This window comes from Aethalodelphis obliquidens, unplaced genomic scaffold (genome assembly GCF_003676395.1).
Source record: "Aethalodelphis obliquidens isolate GAN/ISIS:26980383/991018 unplaced genomic scaffold, ASM367639v1 scaffold35, whole genome shotgun sequence".
NCBI classification, from domain to species: Eukaryota; Metazoa; Chordata; class Mammalia; order Artiodactyla; family Delphinidae; genus Aethalodelphis; species Aethalodelphis obliquidens.
The window spans coordinates 11,100,013-11,117,154 of NW_020837979.1; the positions used below are offsets into that span (position 1 = coordinate 11,100,013).

General features: G+C 45.6%; 1 protein-coding gene across 1 annotated transcript in view; it reads left to right on the forward strand.

Annotated features, from left to right (window-relative positions):
* Positions 1-10,902: 10,902 nt before the first annotated feature.
* Positions 10,903-17,142, forward strand: part of FBLN7 (fibulin 7) — a 49,258-nt gene continuing 43,018 nt past the window's right edge. Inside the window, exon 1 of the mRNA XM_027129044.1 lies at positions 10,903-11,685. Within this exon, the coding sequence (XP_026984845.1) occupies positions 11,203-11,685 (483 nt within the window). The 5' untranslated portion in view covers positions 10,903-11,202. The remainder of the gene's footprint in view (positions 11,686-17,142) is intronic.

The window sequence follows — 17,142 nt, forward strand, 5'->3', positions numbered from 1 at the left end:
CTGGGACCTCCAGAAGGAGCTCAGCCCTGCTCACGCCTTAATTTTAGCTCAGGGAGACTCATATTGGACTTCTGACCTCCAGAACTGTAAGATAATAAGTTTGAATTGTTTCTGACACCAGTTTGTGATAACTTGTTACAGCAGCCATAGAAAACTAATACAGGTTCTGAGTCTCTCTGGCAGAGAAATGTGGAATGAAGGAAGCACACGGAAGTTTTGGTGCTCCAAAGCACAAGGGCGCATTTCCCTTTCACCTGACCTTCAAGGGAAGAGTGCACTCCTGGGAAATGTGGAAGAGTTGTGGTATTCCATGAGCAACAGTCGTCTCTGCCAAAATCATGTGACACCACTTTTTGGCACATGGTGGACATACATTAATACTGAATAAAAGAATCAGCAACTAAATTTAAAAAAATATGAAGTTACCCAAGGTATGTCCTGTGCCCCTTCAGTGATAGTGGATTGACAGCTAAATTCCTACTAACATAAGCTGGTATGGTACTGAATTCGGATGTAAATAATTTTGACAGTATTTCCTTTAAATCATTTGGGAAATAAGAAGAAGCTCCAGGCAAGTTTATGTACAGGAACGCTTTTAAACACTATCCAGCAGATGGTGCCAAAGTAATGTCTCTGAAGAAGGCTCATCTCTATTTTTGGCCTCTAATTCTTGCCTTCAAAATTTTTATTCATTTACTTACCAAATGCCAATTTAGGGATAAAATTTTTTTAAAAAATTTAAATGTAAGCAAAGAGTACCACCATCCCGGTAAAAAAAAAACTTCTCAGGTAAACTTTTCAGGTCTCCCTGGTGGCGTAGTGGTTAAGAATCCGCCTGCCAATGCAGGGGGCACAGGTTCGAGCCCTGGTCCGAGAAGATCCCACATGCCGCGGAGCAGCTAAGCCCGTGCGCCACAACTACTGAGCCTGCACTCTAGAGCCCGCGAGCCACAACTACTGAGGCCACGCGCCTAGAGCCCGTGCTCCGCAACAAGAGAAGCCACCGCAATGAGAAGCCCGTGCTCGGCAACGAAGAGTGGCCCCAGCTCGCGGCAACTAGAGAAAAGCCCGTGTGCAGCAACGAAGACCCAACGCAGCCAAAAATAAATTTAAAAAAAAACCTTTTCCTTTAGGTATATTTCCAGTCTCTCTCAGAATTAGAACTTGAAAGCTCCAAGGGACCTCTGAGCTCATTATACAGATGAGAAAATAAGGAACCAGGAAAGCTTCCTTGGCCCCAGGTCTCTCAGGCCAGGTGGGAGCCTGTCTCCTAGATTGCTCTTCTCAACTCTAGATCCTCAGGGTCAGAGGGAGGGAGGTGCCACAGGCAGGTTGAACTGCACATCAAAACTTGAAATGTACTTTCTATGATTTGGTTATCCCTTGCTACGTCATTTTATAGTACTGTGCTGTCTTTCACTCTAGCCACCACATTCTTGTCTCTACATAAAGAGTCATAATTCTGATTCTCTGGTTCTTAATTTGATAAGTGGACATTTCCTTGAGGCATAGTAGACTCCAGAGAGTTAAAGACAGTGTCTATTTTATTTTTAATGCTACTGAACATACTGATAATAAAATATTCTATTCTAAATGTTATCTTCCTTTTTTGTTTTTTCAATTTATTTTTTATTTTTATTTTTTTGGCCGTACTGCATGGCATGCAAGATCTTTGTTCCCTGACCACGGATCAAACCCACACCCCTTACAGTGGAAGCGCAGAGACTTCCGCCACACGGGACTGCCAGGGAAGTCCCCTTTCTTTTTTAAAAAAAGAAAATTAAGTGGGGAATGAACAAGCTGGCCTTTTCATTAAGAAATTGCTTTTTAAATAATGGATTTATTATTATAAAATGTATTTGTGGATTTCAAGTTCTGATAATGGAGAATTACCTTCTGTTGAACCAACCTTACCCGCAGACAACAACTCTAGATAAAATTTAAATAACAGCTACTTTGAAGACATCGGAGAGAGACAGAAACAGGGAGACACTGGAAGGTACTCAACACTTGGATGAAGGGAATTGTACTGGGTGCCTTTCCCATTTTTATGGCTTTTACACTCAGGGCAGGCCACAGTTTGTGCCGAGTGGAGATTAAACCCAGATATAAAACCTGAATTTTACTTGAGCTGGAAGACAGAAATTAGAAGAACCACAACAGCTGGAAAGTGAAAGAATTACTGAAAGAGAGAACCAAAGAAAGTAAGAACCATGTTCTGTGTATAAACCTCCTAAATCACTGGCTTTCCCTCAACTATGCATGTATGGTGGTACAGACTCCATGCACCCATCTAAGGCTAAAAAAATGAAACTAAGATTTCTGCTAACATAAGAGACAAAGTTTGGCTAGAGTCCAACCATGTAAACTGACTGCTTAAAAACATAATGTGGGGTGACATCAGAGAAAATGGGGACTAAGGACCTCTGAAAATGTATCATATAAACAATGGAAATCCTCATGAAAACTTTCAGAATTAACCTTTTTTGAACTTTGGAAATTGACCAGTCTTGCAGCAACCTAGGGAGCATTTATTCAATAAAAATTCCTGAATTTCAGTAAGAATATCAAGCTTGGTGATGTTCTGATTTGTCCTACTACCATACAGCTCAGCGGTAGCCTTCACAATTAAGGGTCTACTTTCCCAATCTGCAGGGAGGCAGAATGGATTAAAGACCTAAGTTAAGACCTGAAACCATAAAACTCCTAGAAGAGAACACAGGCAGAACATTCTTTGGCATAAATTGTAGCAATATATTTTTTGGATCTGTCTCGGAAGGCAAAAAAAAAAAAGGCAAAAATAAACAAATGGGGCCTAATTAAACTTAAAAGCTTTTGCACAGCAAAGGAAACCATCAACAAAACGAAAAGACAACCTACTGAATGGGAGAAAATATTTGCAAATGATATGACCAATAAGGGGTTTGTATCCAGGATATATTAACAGCTCATACATCTCAATATCAAAAAGAAAAAGAAAAAAAAACCTGAGTAAAAAATGGGCAGAAGACCAGAACAGACACTTTTCCAAAGAAGACATGCAGATGGCCAACAGGCACATGAAAAGATGCTCAACATCACTAATCATCAGAGAAATGCAAATCAAAACCACAATGAGATATCGTTGTCAGAATGATAACCTGTCAGAATGGCTGTCATCAAAAATACCACAAATAAAAAATGTTGGTGAGGATGTGAAGAAAAGGGAACCCTAGTGCACTGTTGCTGGGAATGTAAATTGGTGCAGCCACTATGGAAAATAGTACTGAGGCTCCTCAAAGAGCTAAAAATAGAACTGCCATATTATCCAGCTAGTCCATTCCTGGATATATATTGGAAGAAAATGAAAACAATAATTCAAAAAGATACATGCACTCCAATGTTCATAGCATTATTTACAATAACCAAGATACAGAAGCAACCTAAGTGTCCATCAACAGATGAATGGATAAAGAAGATGTGGTACATGTATACAATGGAATATTACTCAGCCATAAAAAATGAAATTCTGCCATTTGCAACAACATGGATGGACCTAGAAGGTATTATGTTTAGTGTAATATAAAGTCAAAGAAAGAGAAATGCTCTGTTGTCACTCACAGGTGGAAGCCAAAAAACAAATGAAAGAATATAACAAAACAAAAATGGGCTCACAGTTATAGAGAACAAACAAGTGGTTATCAGTGGGGAGAGGGAAGGAGACAAGGGCAAGATAGAGGTAGGGGATTAAGACATACAAACTCTTAATTATAAAACAAGTAAGCAACACAAGGATATAGTGTACATCACAGGGAAATATAGTCATTTTATAATAATTTAAAATGGAATATAATCTGTAAAAATAATGAATCACTATGTTGTACACCTGAAACTAATATTGTAAATCAGCTATATTTCAAACTTTTTTTTAAAGGTTTTTTTGTTTTTTGGTTGCGCTGGGTCTTAGTTGCGGCAGGCAGGCTCCTTAGTTGCGGCATGTGTGTGGGATCTAGTTCCCTAACCAGGGATTGAACCTGGGCACCCTGCATTGGGACCGTGGAGTTTTATCCACTGCGCTGCCAGGGAAGTCCCCTATACTTCAATTTTTTAAAAAATCCAAAACCCATGAAATTTAAACAAAGTTAACAAAGCTAAAATTTGTTCTTTGAAAAGATAAACAAAATCAATGAATGTCTACCTATACTAGTAAAAAAAAGAGAAAAGAGATCGATGGGCTTCCCTGGTGGCACAGTGGTTGGGAGTCCACCTGCCAATGCAGGAGACACGGGTTCGAGCCCTGGTCCAGGAAGATCCCACATGCCGTGGAGCAACTAGGCCCGTGCGCCACAACTACTGAGCCTGTGCTCTAGAGCCCGCAAGCCACAACTACTGAGCCCGTGTGCCTAGAGCCCGTGCTCTGCAACAAGAGAAGCCACCGCAATGAGAAGCCCACGCACCGAAATGAGTAGCCCCCGCTTGCCACAACTAGAGAAAGCCCGCATGCAGCAATGAAGACCCAATGCAGCCAAAAAATAAATAAATAAAATAAATAAATTTATTTTAAAAAAAGAAAGAAAAGAGAGAGCCCTGATTACCAATATCAGGAATAAAAGAGGGGCTATCACTACATATCCAACAGATTTTTAAAAGATAAGAAGGGAATAATACCAATAATTTATGCTAATAAATTTGAAAAATTAGATAAAACGGGAAAAGTTCTTGAATATTCTCATTTACCATAATTGATATAAGATGAAATTTAAAAATCAAATTTTATAACATACAGACATGCTTCTTTATCTTTTTGAGGTAATTTTAGATTTACAGAAAAGTTGCAGAATTAGTCCAGTTCCCTTACTCCTTTCATCCAGCCTCCCCCTTTGTTAACATATAACCACAGAACACTTGTCAAAGCTGTGAATGAAACCTTGCTACGATACTTTTAACTAAAGCACAGCATTTATGCATATTTCATCAGTTTTTCCACTCATGTCCATATTCCGTTCTGGAACCCACTCCAGGATCCCACACTGCGTTTACTACGTCTTCTTAGGCATCTCTTATCTGGGGCAGTTCCTTGCCTTCCAGATCTTTCATTGCCTGATAATACCAGTTAGGTATTTTGTAGTATGTCTCTCAATTTGGGTTTATCTCATTTTTTTCTCATGATTGGATTGATGCTATGCATTTTGGGCAAGAGTGTCCCAGAAGTGACGTACCTTTCTCTGTGCCTCAGATCAGAGGGTACATGATATTGATGTTGATATGCCCCACTGATCCACTGTAAATTTAAATTTTTCCCTTTCTAATATTTGGGGGGAGATACTTTGAAGCTATGCCAAACTCCTGTTTCTGCTTAAATATTTACCCACTAATTGTAGCGTTCATCGGTGGGTCTTACCTGCAGCAATTATTACTGTAGTGTTTTAAAGGTGACTTTTCTATTTTTTACATTTTTTCTACTTTTAATGATTGTAATTTTTCTATAAGGAAGAGTTGTTGTCCCCCCCTTTTATTTATTTAATCATTTATATATTTATAACCCAATGGACTCATAGATTTGGGTTCCACTGCATGAAACAGAAATCCAACTACCAGTGGCTTAACCAAACAGGGATTTACGTTTCTTAGCAAACAAGACATCTGGAAGTAAGAGGCCCAAGGACTGGCATGTCTCAAAGAAATCATTGAGGGAGCAAGCCCCCTCTGCCTTCTCTCTTTCTTTCTTTTTTTTTTAGTTTATTTTATTGAAGTATACTTGATTTACAATGTTGTGTTAATTTCTGCTGTACAGCAAAGTGATTCAGTTTTATATATATATTCTTTTCCATTATGGTTTATCACAGGATGTTGCATATAGTTCTCTGGGCTATACAGTAGGACCTTGTCGTTTATCCGTTCTCTATATAATAGTTGCATCTGCTAATGGCAAAATCCCAATCCATCCCTCCCCCTTGGCAACCACAAGTCTGTTCTCCATGTCTATGGCTGTGTTTCTGGGGTTTTTTTGCGGTACGCGGGCCTCTCACTGTTGTGGCCTCTCCCGTTGCAGAGCACAGGCGCTGGACGCGCAGGCTCAGCGGCCGTGGCTCACGGGCCCAGCCGCTCCACGGCATGTGGGATCTTCCCGGACCGGGGCACGAACCCGTGTCCCCTGCATCGGCAGGTGGACTCTCAACCACTGTGCCACCAGGGAAGCCCGTGTTTCTGTTTTGTAAATAAGTTCATTTACGTCACGTTTTAGATTCCACATATAAGTGATACTATATGGTATTTGTCCTTCTCCTTCTGACTCACGTCACTTAGTATGATAATCTCTAGGTCCATCCATGTTGCTGCAAATAGCATTAATTTATTTTTTTATGGCTGAGTAATATTCCATTGTATATATGTACCACATCTTCTTTATCCATTCATCTGTCGATGGACATTTAGGTTGTGTCCATGTCTTGGCTATTGTGAATACTGCTGCTATGAACATAGGCCTTTTCTCTTTCTAAACTTCCATCTGGTCCTCATGGTCATGGCGTGGCTGCCGCACCTCCAGGCATTGGGCCCATGCTCCAGGCAAGAGGAAGAAGGACACACACCAGTTGAGTCTTTCTATTTATCAAGAAAGTGGCTTTCCTGGAAGCCCCACTCACCAGACTTCACTTATATCCCATCAGTCAGAACTGGGTCACGCAGCCAAGGGAGTCTGTATTTAGGGAGTCTGAAGAGGTGGTATAGGGGTATTTTTAACTGGGTATATTACAACCTTAGACAAAAATAGTATTGTATTACCAAGGGGAAAGATTGTCAGTAACCTCTTCGTGCCTCGCCCAGAGAATGTGTGTGCACAAGCTTGATCGTGTGTGTGTATGTCACCTCATTTCCTGCTAGAGCCACAATTCTGGAGAAAAAAGATATTTTCAACTTATTGCCAATGGTCACTCTATCGGTCAAAAGCCGAGAGATGGCTTGCTCAAGTTAGTATAATGTGCAGATGATTTATTAACAGGCTATGAACAGGATGTACAAACGCCAACCAGGGGAGTGCCCTATCCCAGAGCTTCTAATGCAGGTGCTCTTCCTATCTCTGGACCCCGGAGGATGAGAGGGAGAGGGGCTGCTGGAATCCCAGAGAAAGAGAGGGACGGAGAACAGATTGCCTTGAAAAGAGCAGTGATCTTCTGTCGAGGGACACAGCCAGCTTGAGTCAAGCTCAGGACCTCACCGTTCTCTATCTGACCTCCCACTGAGCACCTCCACCTGCTACACACAGCCAGAGGACAGAGCACCCAAGGGTGTTGATGCAGTCCCTACAGGTTGGCATCGAGGCCGAGGGCAGGGTGGGAACGAGTGCGGAGTGCATCCGGAGGGACAAATAGAGTCATCTGGCAAAGCCATCCTGTTTTGAAGAATATTAAGTATGAAATTCTAGACCCAGGAATTAATTTCAACAATTCCTGGGAGGTTATTGTAATCAGGCCTAATTGTATAGGTGTAATCCCAGTTTGCAGTAAAATTGTATCCCTGAAAAAGTACTCCTGAAGCTAATTTTGATCTATCTGCCTTAGAAGATATCAAACATGGGCTGAGGAGAACGGTGAGCAAATTCTTGTGTTTAGTTTCTAATGCAGCAGAAAGCATGCTCCTCGGGATCACACACACCCACGTGTAAATCCTGTTTCTCCCGATTACTAACCTGACGTTGATCTTGGGTGATCAAGCATTCTAAGCCTCAGTTTCCCAATCTGCAAAATGGGAATAATAATAGGACCTATTTTGCTGGGTTGTGAGGGAATAAATGAGAACATTCATGAAACGCTTAACAGAGGGCCTGGCACACAGCAGGTGCTAAGGAAATGTTGGTTCCCTTCTTATGTTGTCCCCGTGTGGAGGACCGTGAGTCAGTTTAGGCAGAGACTCTTTAACTAAGCCCCACTATACGCTAGGCGCTGTGTTAGGCACTTTATATTCATCATTTTGAAATCCCTCAATAATTCTTCAGATAAATGCTGTTTCCATACATAGTTGAGGAAACTGAGACCTGCAACGCTTAGGAGAGCTGCAAGGTCACACTGGCAACATGTAGTGGGTAAGATCCGGCCCAGGTGTGTCTGATTTCAAGGGCTGTGTGTCCTTGGCTGCGTCCATGTTCTGCCTCTCCCACAGGGACTTGGACTTCACTGTGGGACGGCATTCATGGATTTGCAGCATTTCCTCCTTTTGGCAGATGTTAACTGGTGTTTGGTCTTTAATCAAGGCACAATTGAATCTGTTTTCCTACAGATTTTCATTTTATAAAATTGGAAACGGTTTTGTAGGGAGGAACGTCTCTTCTAGCTGTCATGACATCACACGTAAGCGGACAGTCTTCGAAGTTCAACACAGGAGTACACGATTTGGTTGGCTGGGGCTCGAGATTTAGTGTGAAAGCCTCCCGTAGCCCCTCACAAAAGGGCCGTGCTCAGAGCTAGCACCTGATAGATATTTGTGTAAAGAGTAAATTAGACTGAGTCACTGCGCTCCTGCTAGACCATCCTCCCCCTGTTCCTACGCTGTTATCCTGGCTCGGGCTCACATGTTGGGCTGTGTTCCTGGGCCCCTTTGCAGGTGCTTAGTGGGGGTCGATTACACTTAGAATCACAGATAGAGGTGAGTGAAGGAGACAAAGAGGGAGAAGCAGCTCAGAATGAGATGACAGACAAGATTCAGCCACAGAGACGCCCGAGAAACCCGAAAGAGAAAAAGCGGCGTGTCAGTCACTGTGAGGGTCCCAGGAAACCGCTCTGGAATGGCTGATTTAGACTGGGTACGGCTTCTGATCGGGTCTTTTTTTTTTTTTTTTTTTTTTGCGGTACGCGGGCCTCTCCCTGTTGCGGCCTCTCCCGTTGCAGAGCACACAGGCTCCGGACGCGCAGGCTCAGCGGCCATGGCTCACGGGCCCAGCTGCTCCGCTCCTCCCCCATTTTGTATTCCCACTTTACACGGGGAATGTGAGTGTATCAGAGAGACAGCACTGAGCCCAGGAGATGGCAACCGATTCTGCCGAAAGGCTTTACCAATATTTTCTTTCGACATCTAGACCCCCTTCATCCCCTGACATTCCAGAATAGTCTCTTGAAAATGAGATAGAGAGGAAACAGAAGAAACAATATCGAGGTAGGCCCGTCTTATTAAGTCAAAGGTTGGTTTCCGGAGCCCTGAATAGAGGGCGCTTGGCTTCTTCTCACGGTCTGTCTGCTCTTCGCAGCCTTGGCAGGTCAGGCTGTGGAGGGTGTGCCTTGATGACCACAGGTCAAGGGCAGCTGAGGACAGAGAGAGAAGGGACGGTACTGCTGGGGCAGTGGGACCTTAGAAGGTTAATTCGGAGCAGATGCCAGAGCACTAGATAGAAGTCAGCCATAGGACAAGGGAAACAAATGGAAATTGATAATAGGAAAAAAAACTGTGTTGAAACTTAGAAATGCTTGAAAAGTAAAAGAAGAAGAAAAGAAAGAGAAGAAGAAGAAACCAAAAAAAAAAAAAAAGAAACAGGAAAAACTCTGTTCCTGTAAATAAAATTCCTGAAATCCTATGATTGCATTATTTAAGTAAAATGTGGGATAAGGTAGCCTGTGCTGGAAGCAGCCCTGCTCTGGAGACCTTCGGGTTTGCAAACCATGGGCAAGTCACTCAGCCATTCCCGGCTTCAGTTTCTTCACTGGCGAGATCGGGAGTGCCTTCCAGCTTTACGAATCCATTCAGAGGGCTCAAGGGACAATAGGTCTTGTGCACATCTGGCTGGTTCCAGCGCACATCTGTCTGGTTCCAGCACACAGCCGGAACACGCCTGAGAAGCCTTGGCTTTGGGGGCTGCCATGTAAACACAAGGTAGGATAAAATACAAAATAAACACAGCCACAGTGACCAGAAGGAATCCTTCCTTGCGGGTAGGGGTGGGGAGAGTGCAGACAGAGAGGGGGACGCTGGGCTTTGGCACAGAGAGCAAAGGCAGAAAACCACTATTCCCACAGACCGCCCGGGCTCAGGTCACTGCTGTCCAGCGCCCTCCACCTGGACAGGGAAAAGCAATCTTCTGCCCAGGTCTCTCTCAAGCCGTCTCCACAGGAATGCAGAAAGGAGTACCAGACCTGCTCTCCTTCCTCCGGCAGGAAGGTGGAGGGGGCAGCCCAGCAGGATTTCCTGGGTAACTCCTGCCCAGGTGGCCAGGCTGCACCAGGCGCCTCCAGTCCCCTTTCCAGGGGTCTCCAACTTTCCTTTCCAAAGGAAAACGGTTCCTGCTCTGAGCCTGCAGCCTTCTGAGCTCTGTGCCTTGAACTCTGAGTGGGCTCTGCTAAGTGAAATTCGGAAAAGGAAAAATAGATTTGAGGCTTGGCCAGACTTGGTGTGCACCATGACATCTGCAGTGTTGCCTTCTGAAAACATTCTTCCAGTAAGAACTTAAATAATGTTTTCCAGGAGCTTGGGGCTGAGGCCATCTGGTTCCTCCCACAGCCCCTGGATGCTCAGACTGCTCATGTCTGCCCTTCCCAGCGGCATTTCCCACCCGACCTTAGCAAAGCATCCAATGTTCCCATAACCCGGCCTCCAGTCCAAACTGAGTTTCTCCTTCCGTTTGGGGAGTGGAGGACAGCAAATGAGGAGGGCTGTCGATTCTGAGTCACCGTGCGTGTGTGTTCTTGTACCCCGATAGCATTGTTTAAAAAGACACTAGTCTGGGCTTCCCTGGTGGCGCAGTGGTTGAGAGTCCGCCTGCCGGTGCAGGGGACGCGGGTTCGTGCCCCGGTCCGGGAGGGTCCCGCCTGCCGCGGGGCGGCTGGGCCCGTGGGCCGTGGCCGCTGAGCCTGCGCGTCCGGAGCCTGCGCGTCCGGAGCCTGTGCTCCGCAACGGGAGAGGCCGCAGCGGTGAGAGGCCCGCGTACCGCAAAAAACAAAAAACAAACAAAAAAAAGACACTAGTCTACTCGGGTGGAGAACTTGGTCTGAGTTCATGAAGCCCATCTCCTGGCCAATCTAGTCCTGTCTTCCTAGGGCCGTGGAGGAAGATGTCCTCACGTGAGCTCTGAAGTTGGACACACCTGGGTTTGAAGCTCCACTTTCTGCTGGGTAATGTTAGCCTCAGTATCCCCAGCCGGGAAAGGGGCGGGTCAGGAGCGGCCCGGCGCGGGGTGGGCTCCCGGGATCCCGCACGCACGTGCGCGCCGCCTCGGCCGCCTCCCCCGCCAGGGCGCTGAAGATGCCCGCGCTCGTCCTCGGCGTCGCGCCCGGCCTCCTCGGGGAGCCGCGCGGGTTGGGCGCGCTCCCAGGCGCATTCCTGGCCGGGCAGCCCCTCCTCCTCGGCCTTGGCCAAGGGGCTGGCGCCTCCCCGCCTCGCTGCGATTGTCTCGTGCGGGCGGCTGCGGACGCTCCTGGACGCTGCGGCTGCAGGTCTGCGCGCGGCGCACCTGGACCCGGGACTGCGCCTCCCGAGCGCGGCGGGCCCGGCTGCGCTCCGGGGCTCCCGCCTCCCTCCCTGCCCGAGCCGCTCGGGGCCGCGCGGAGCCCCGCTCCCCGCAGGGGCGGCTGCGGCATCGGCTTGGGACAACCTCGGCAGGGAAGGCAAAGTTATTTCCCCTTCCCAAGCAGAAAGGTTCCGATTGGCAAGATGGTGCCCAACTGTCCCCGCGCGCTCTTCCTCCTGCTGCTTTTCCTCGCCTGCCCCGAATCGCGGGCTTCCCAGGTCAGTGTCCCTCCCGCCCCTCCCCTGTCCCGCTTGCAGGGGAGGCCACGCCAAGGCCGGAGGACCTGGGCTCGCCACATTCCAGCGGAATGCTCGGGCTGGGGGCTTGGAGCGAGGCTGGAGCTGGGGTTCAGTTTTAAGAGGGAAGCGTGAGATCCCCCCCATCTGTCATCGGATGCATCGCGGGCCGGGCGTCTGGGAGAACCCGGGCTGGTCTAGCCGAGCAGTTTGTGCGAAAGCCTCGGTCCGCTGGGGGGAGGGAGAGAGAGGGCTCCGCGTGAGAACCGTGCGTTGCAGAAAGATTGCCCTGGGATTTATGAGACATTGGTCTTCCTCAGGTCTCCAGAAGAGCTCCCTGCTCGCCCAATTAGGGTAGAGGTTGTCCCTCCCCTCCAACTTCCAACATTTAAATTTCTAACTGAAATATCATTCTTACCACCACCAACTTTTAAATTTATTTATTTAATTTATTTTTGGCTGCGTTGGGTCTTCGTTGCTGCGCACGGGCTTTCTCTAGTTGTGGCGAGCGGGGGCTACTCTTCGTTGCGGTGCGCAGGCTTCTCATTGCGGTGGCTTCTCTTGTTGCGGAGCACGGGCTCTAGGCGCACGGGCTTCAGTAGATGCTGCGGTGGGCTCAGTAGTTGTGGCTCACGGGCTGTAGAGCGCAGGCTCAGTAGTTGTGGCTCACGGGCTTAGTTGCTCCCTCGGCATGCGGGATCGTCGCGGACCAGGGCTCGAACCCGTGTCCCCTGCATTGGCAGGCGGATTCTTAACCACTGCGCCACCAGGGAAGCCCCACCACCAACTTTTAAAGGCTCAGAACTTTCTTAGCAGTTCGCCGCGTTTCCCAGGCAGAGACAGGTGGGAGGTTTCTGAAGCAGCCTCACCTGAGCCCAGGGGGCCTTAGATTTGGGACTGCATTTCTTTCCCACACTTGCAGGCAGCTCGCCGTTTAATTTTTCTCTCCCTGACGTTTGTGTCTGTTGGAGTCCCACTGGATTTATGTGCTTGACCAGGTTCGCTTTTACATTAAGCAGTAAAAACTCATGGTTAAAATTAAGATAAGAATGCAGATAAAAATGTGTCTTCCAAAGGTGAGACTGGAATTGCTCGATTCAGAGCCAGCTATCACCAGACTGGCTCTGGAAACTGGAGACCCCTCCCTCTGTGATGGCGTGTCCCGTGGGCTGTGGGGCAGCTACCCCAAGAATACCGTCCATAACAATAATAGTAACGGCAGACGGAAAGAAAGCTCACTGAGTGATGAGTGCTGTATTCTTTGCTAAGCATCTTGCAGGCTCTTTATTCTCAGAGCAGCGCTGTGAGTCGGGAACTATTGTCATCCCCATTTTGCAGATGAGGGAGCTGAGACCCAGGGAGATTCTGACTTACTCAAGTTTCACATGGCCAGGAAGGAGTGGAGTAAATTTAATCTCTCTCCTTGGTCTCCAAGCCTTTTCCCTTCCCCACAGAGTCTCACCCATGGACTGAATACCTGACAGGCACAACCGTGGCCACCTAGAAGCCCTTGGGGCACAGGAAGGGGTTCCAGGCAGGGAGAACTCAGTTCAGACCAAACACGGCCCGTGTGAGTGCAGAATGCGGTGAGTTGCCACTGCAGGAAGTCACTCAGCCACCAGGCAGCAGAAGCCTGGTCTAGGGCCACAATCAACCCACCCAACAGAACAGTGGGGTGCCCCACCCACGATGCAGATTACATAACAGAACCTGAGGCCCAGAGCTCAAAGCCAGAAGCACAGGTAGGTGCATCCCTAAGCCGGCTCCCCACCCAGGCCAGGAGAGGGGGCAGGGTGGATAGGAAGTACCAGAGGAAGCTGAGGGGCTCTGCACTGCCATTATCCGATCTCTGAAGGTTACCTGGAAAAGTGGTGACACCTTGGCAGTTCTCAGATGTCTGCAGCTGCTGTTCAAGCAGGGAAGTAAGCTCTCTCAGGCTCTGTTCCTGGGGGAGATCTGGGTCCCACCCCTGCCCTGCCACGTCCAGGCTTTCTCAAATTCCTTCTCCTCTAAACCTTGGTTTCTTTACCTGCAAGAGCACCTGCCTCACTGGGCTTTGTGAAAGGGAAAGGGAGCAGAAGGGATTCTCCATAGAAGTTAGTCTAAAAATTCTAGTGAAACTGTCCTTCACCCAAAGTCCTGTGTAGTCGGGGGAATCTCACCCCTAATCCTTGTCTTTCTTTTCAGCACGTCTGTCCTGGGTCACTTTGCAAGATTTCTGTGACCTGCTGTTGGAGAGCCAGTGGTCCTGGGGAAGGAGGGGAGGTTGAGCAATGTGGGGATCCCGTAAGTGGGAGCCCTTTCCCAACACTACTGCCCACTCTGTGTGGCCTTCCCCCAGGAAGAGAAACAGCCTTGCTGGGGAGACAGGAAAGGGAGAACATTTAACACACCCCACGCCTCACCCTCTTCCCCCACAATGGCTCTCGGCCTCCTCGTTGCCTGTGGGGAGGGGGGGCTATGGTATTTCAGAACGTTTCCCCTTCTCCAAAACCTCTCCTTGTGATCACATGGCACAGGGTTCCAAATTCCACCATTAGAGATTCATTCTTTTGGTTGTCTACTACCAGTTGATACATTGCTTTTTACAGTGTAATGGGAAAGAAATGTTTTTGGTGTACATTTCCATGATTTTAACCATAGAACTATGTTCTATATGTGGTACTCACCACCACAGTCAGGAGACAGAAGAGTTCCACCACCCCAAAATAACATCATCATGCCCTATGTAGTCACACCCTCGGGCACCCTAGCGCCTGGCAACACTGATCCGTTCTTCATCATTATGGTTTTTTCATCTTCACAGTGTAATATAAATGGAAGCAAAAAGTACATAGACTTTTGACTCTTACTTCTTTAACTTAGCATAAAGCATTTAAGATTCTTCCATGTCGTTCTGGGGACGCACAGTTCCTTCCTATTGCTGGGTAGTATTCTATTGTGTGGACGTATCACAGCTTTTTTTTTAATCAATTCAGCCACTGAACTGAATGACACCCATGGTATCAGTTCCAGTTTTTGGTAATTATGACTAGAGCTGCCGTAAACATTCCCATACAGCTTTTGTGTGAATGTAAAAACACTCATTTCTCTTGGGTAAATATCTAGGAGTGGGATTGCTGGGTTATATGGTAAGTGTATCTTTAACTTTGTCAGAAGCAGCCAAACTGTATTCCATATCAGCTGTATCATTTTGCATTCCCGCCAGCAATACATAAAAGACCCAGTTGCCCTGCATCCTCACCAGCACTTAATATTATCGGGTTTGTCTGTTTGTTTCTAAGTCACTCTAATAGGTATGGAATGGTATCTCATTGTGGTTTTAATTTCCATTTCTCTAATAACTGATAATATTGACATCTTTTCATGTGCTTATTTGCCATTTGAATAGTTTACTGGGTGAAGTGTCTGTTCAGGCCCTCTGCCCATTTTCCAAATGGGTGATTTGTTTTCTTATTGTTAAGTTTTGAGTATTCTTTATACATTCTAAATAGAAATCCTTTATCAGATGTGTGAGTTGCCAGTATTTTCTCCCTATCTGCAGCTTGTCTTTAAAAAAGTTTTTTTTATTTTATATTGGAGTAGTGTTGATTTACAATGTTGTGTTAGTTTCAGGTGTACAGCAAAGTGAGTTAGTTATACATATTCCTATATCTATTCTTTTTCAGATTCTTTTCCCATATAGGTTATTACAGAGTATTGAGTATAGTTCCCTGTGCTCTACAGTAGATCCTTGTTGATTATCTATTTTATATATAGTAGTGTGTATATGTTAATCTCAAACTTGTAATTTATTCTTCTCCCTACCCCACCTTTCCCCTTTGGTAACCATAAATTTGTTTTCTAAGCCTGTGAGTCTATTTCTGTTTTGTAAATAAGTTCATTTGTATCATTTTTTTTTAGATTCCACATAAGTGATGTCATATGATGTTTGTCTTTCTCTGACTTACTTTGACAATCTCCAGGTCCATCCACGTGGCTGCAAATGGCAGGATTTCACTCACTGCAGCTTGTCTAAGCAGTGTCTTTCCCAGACCAAAGATTTTAAATTTTGCTGAAGTCCAATTGATCGATTTTTTATTTTTATAGATCGTGGTTTTGGTGTCAAGTCTAAGAACTCTTTGACCCCAGATCATGAAAATTTTCTTGTATGTTTTCTTCTAAAATTTTTGTAGTTTTGCATTTTTGCATTTTGATCTGTAATTTATTTTGAGTTAATTTTTGTGTGAAGTGTGAGGTTTATGTTGAGATAAACACTTTGCATGTAGATATCCACTTGTTCCAACAGCATTTGTAGAAAAGACTATTGAATTGCCGTTGAATTGTCTTAGCGACTTTGTCAAAAATCAGTGCGTCATATGGGTTTATTTCTGCCAGTAACACACTATCTTGATTACTGTAATTTTATTTATTTATTTAGTTAGTTAGTTATTTGGCTGCATTGGGTCTTTGTTGCTGTGCCCGGGCTTTCTCTAGTTGTGGTGAGCAGGCGTCTACTCTTTGTTGCCATGCACGGGCTTCTCATTGCAGTGGCCTTTCGTTGCAGAGCACGAGCTCTAGGCGCACGGGCTTCAGTAGTTGTAGTGCGCGGGCTCAGTAATTGTGGTTTGCGGGCTCTAGAGCACAGACTCAGCAGTTGTGGCGCACGGGCTTAGTTGCTCCAGAGGCATGTGGGATCTTCCCAGACCAGGGATCGAACCCGTGTCCCCTGCATTGGCAGGCGGATTCTTAACCACTGCACCACCAGGGAAGTCCCGTTACTGTAATTTTATATAAGACTTAAAATTGGATAGATTTTGAGACTTTATTATTCTTTTTCAAAATTGTTTCGGTTATTATAGCTTGTATTTCCATTAAAATTTTAGAATCGGCTTGTCCCTATCCACAGAATTCCACTGGAATTTTGATTGGAACTGCATTAAACCTACGGATCAATTAGGGGTGAATTGGCATCTTAACAATATTGAGTCTTCCAATCTGTGAAAACAATATGTCTTTCCATTTATTTAGATCTTCCTTGATTTCCCTCATCAGCATTTTTTAGTTACCAACAGAAACGTGTTTTGTTAGATTTATATCTAAGTATTTCATTTTTGGAGCTATTTTAAGTGGTATTAGGTTTTAAATTTGTTCATTTCCAATGCTATATTCCTTGTATATGGAAATTCAGTGGGCTTTTCTGTGTTGACATGGTGTCCTGTGACTTTGTGGAACACACTTATTAGTTATAGGGCTTTTTTTTTTTTGTAGATTCCCTCAGATTTTTTTACATAAACAATCATGTTATCTGTGAATAGGGGCAATTTTATTTCTTCCTTTCTAATCCATGCGCCATTTATTTATTTATTTAGCCTTATTACACTTATTAAAACTTCCAGTACTGTGTTGAGTAAGAGAGTGGACATTCTTGCCTTGTTCTAGAACTTGCGAAGAATGCAT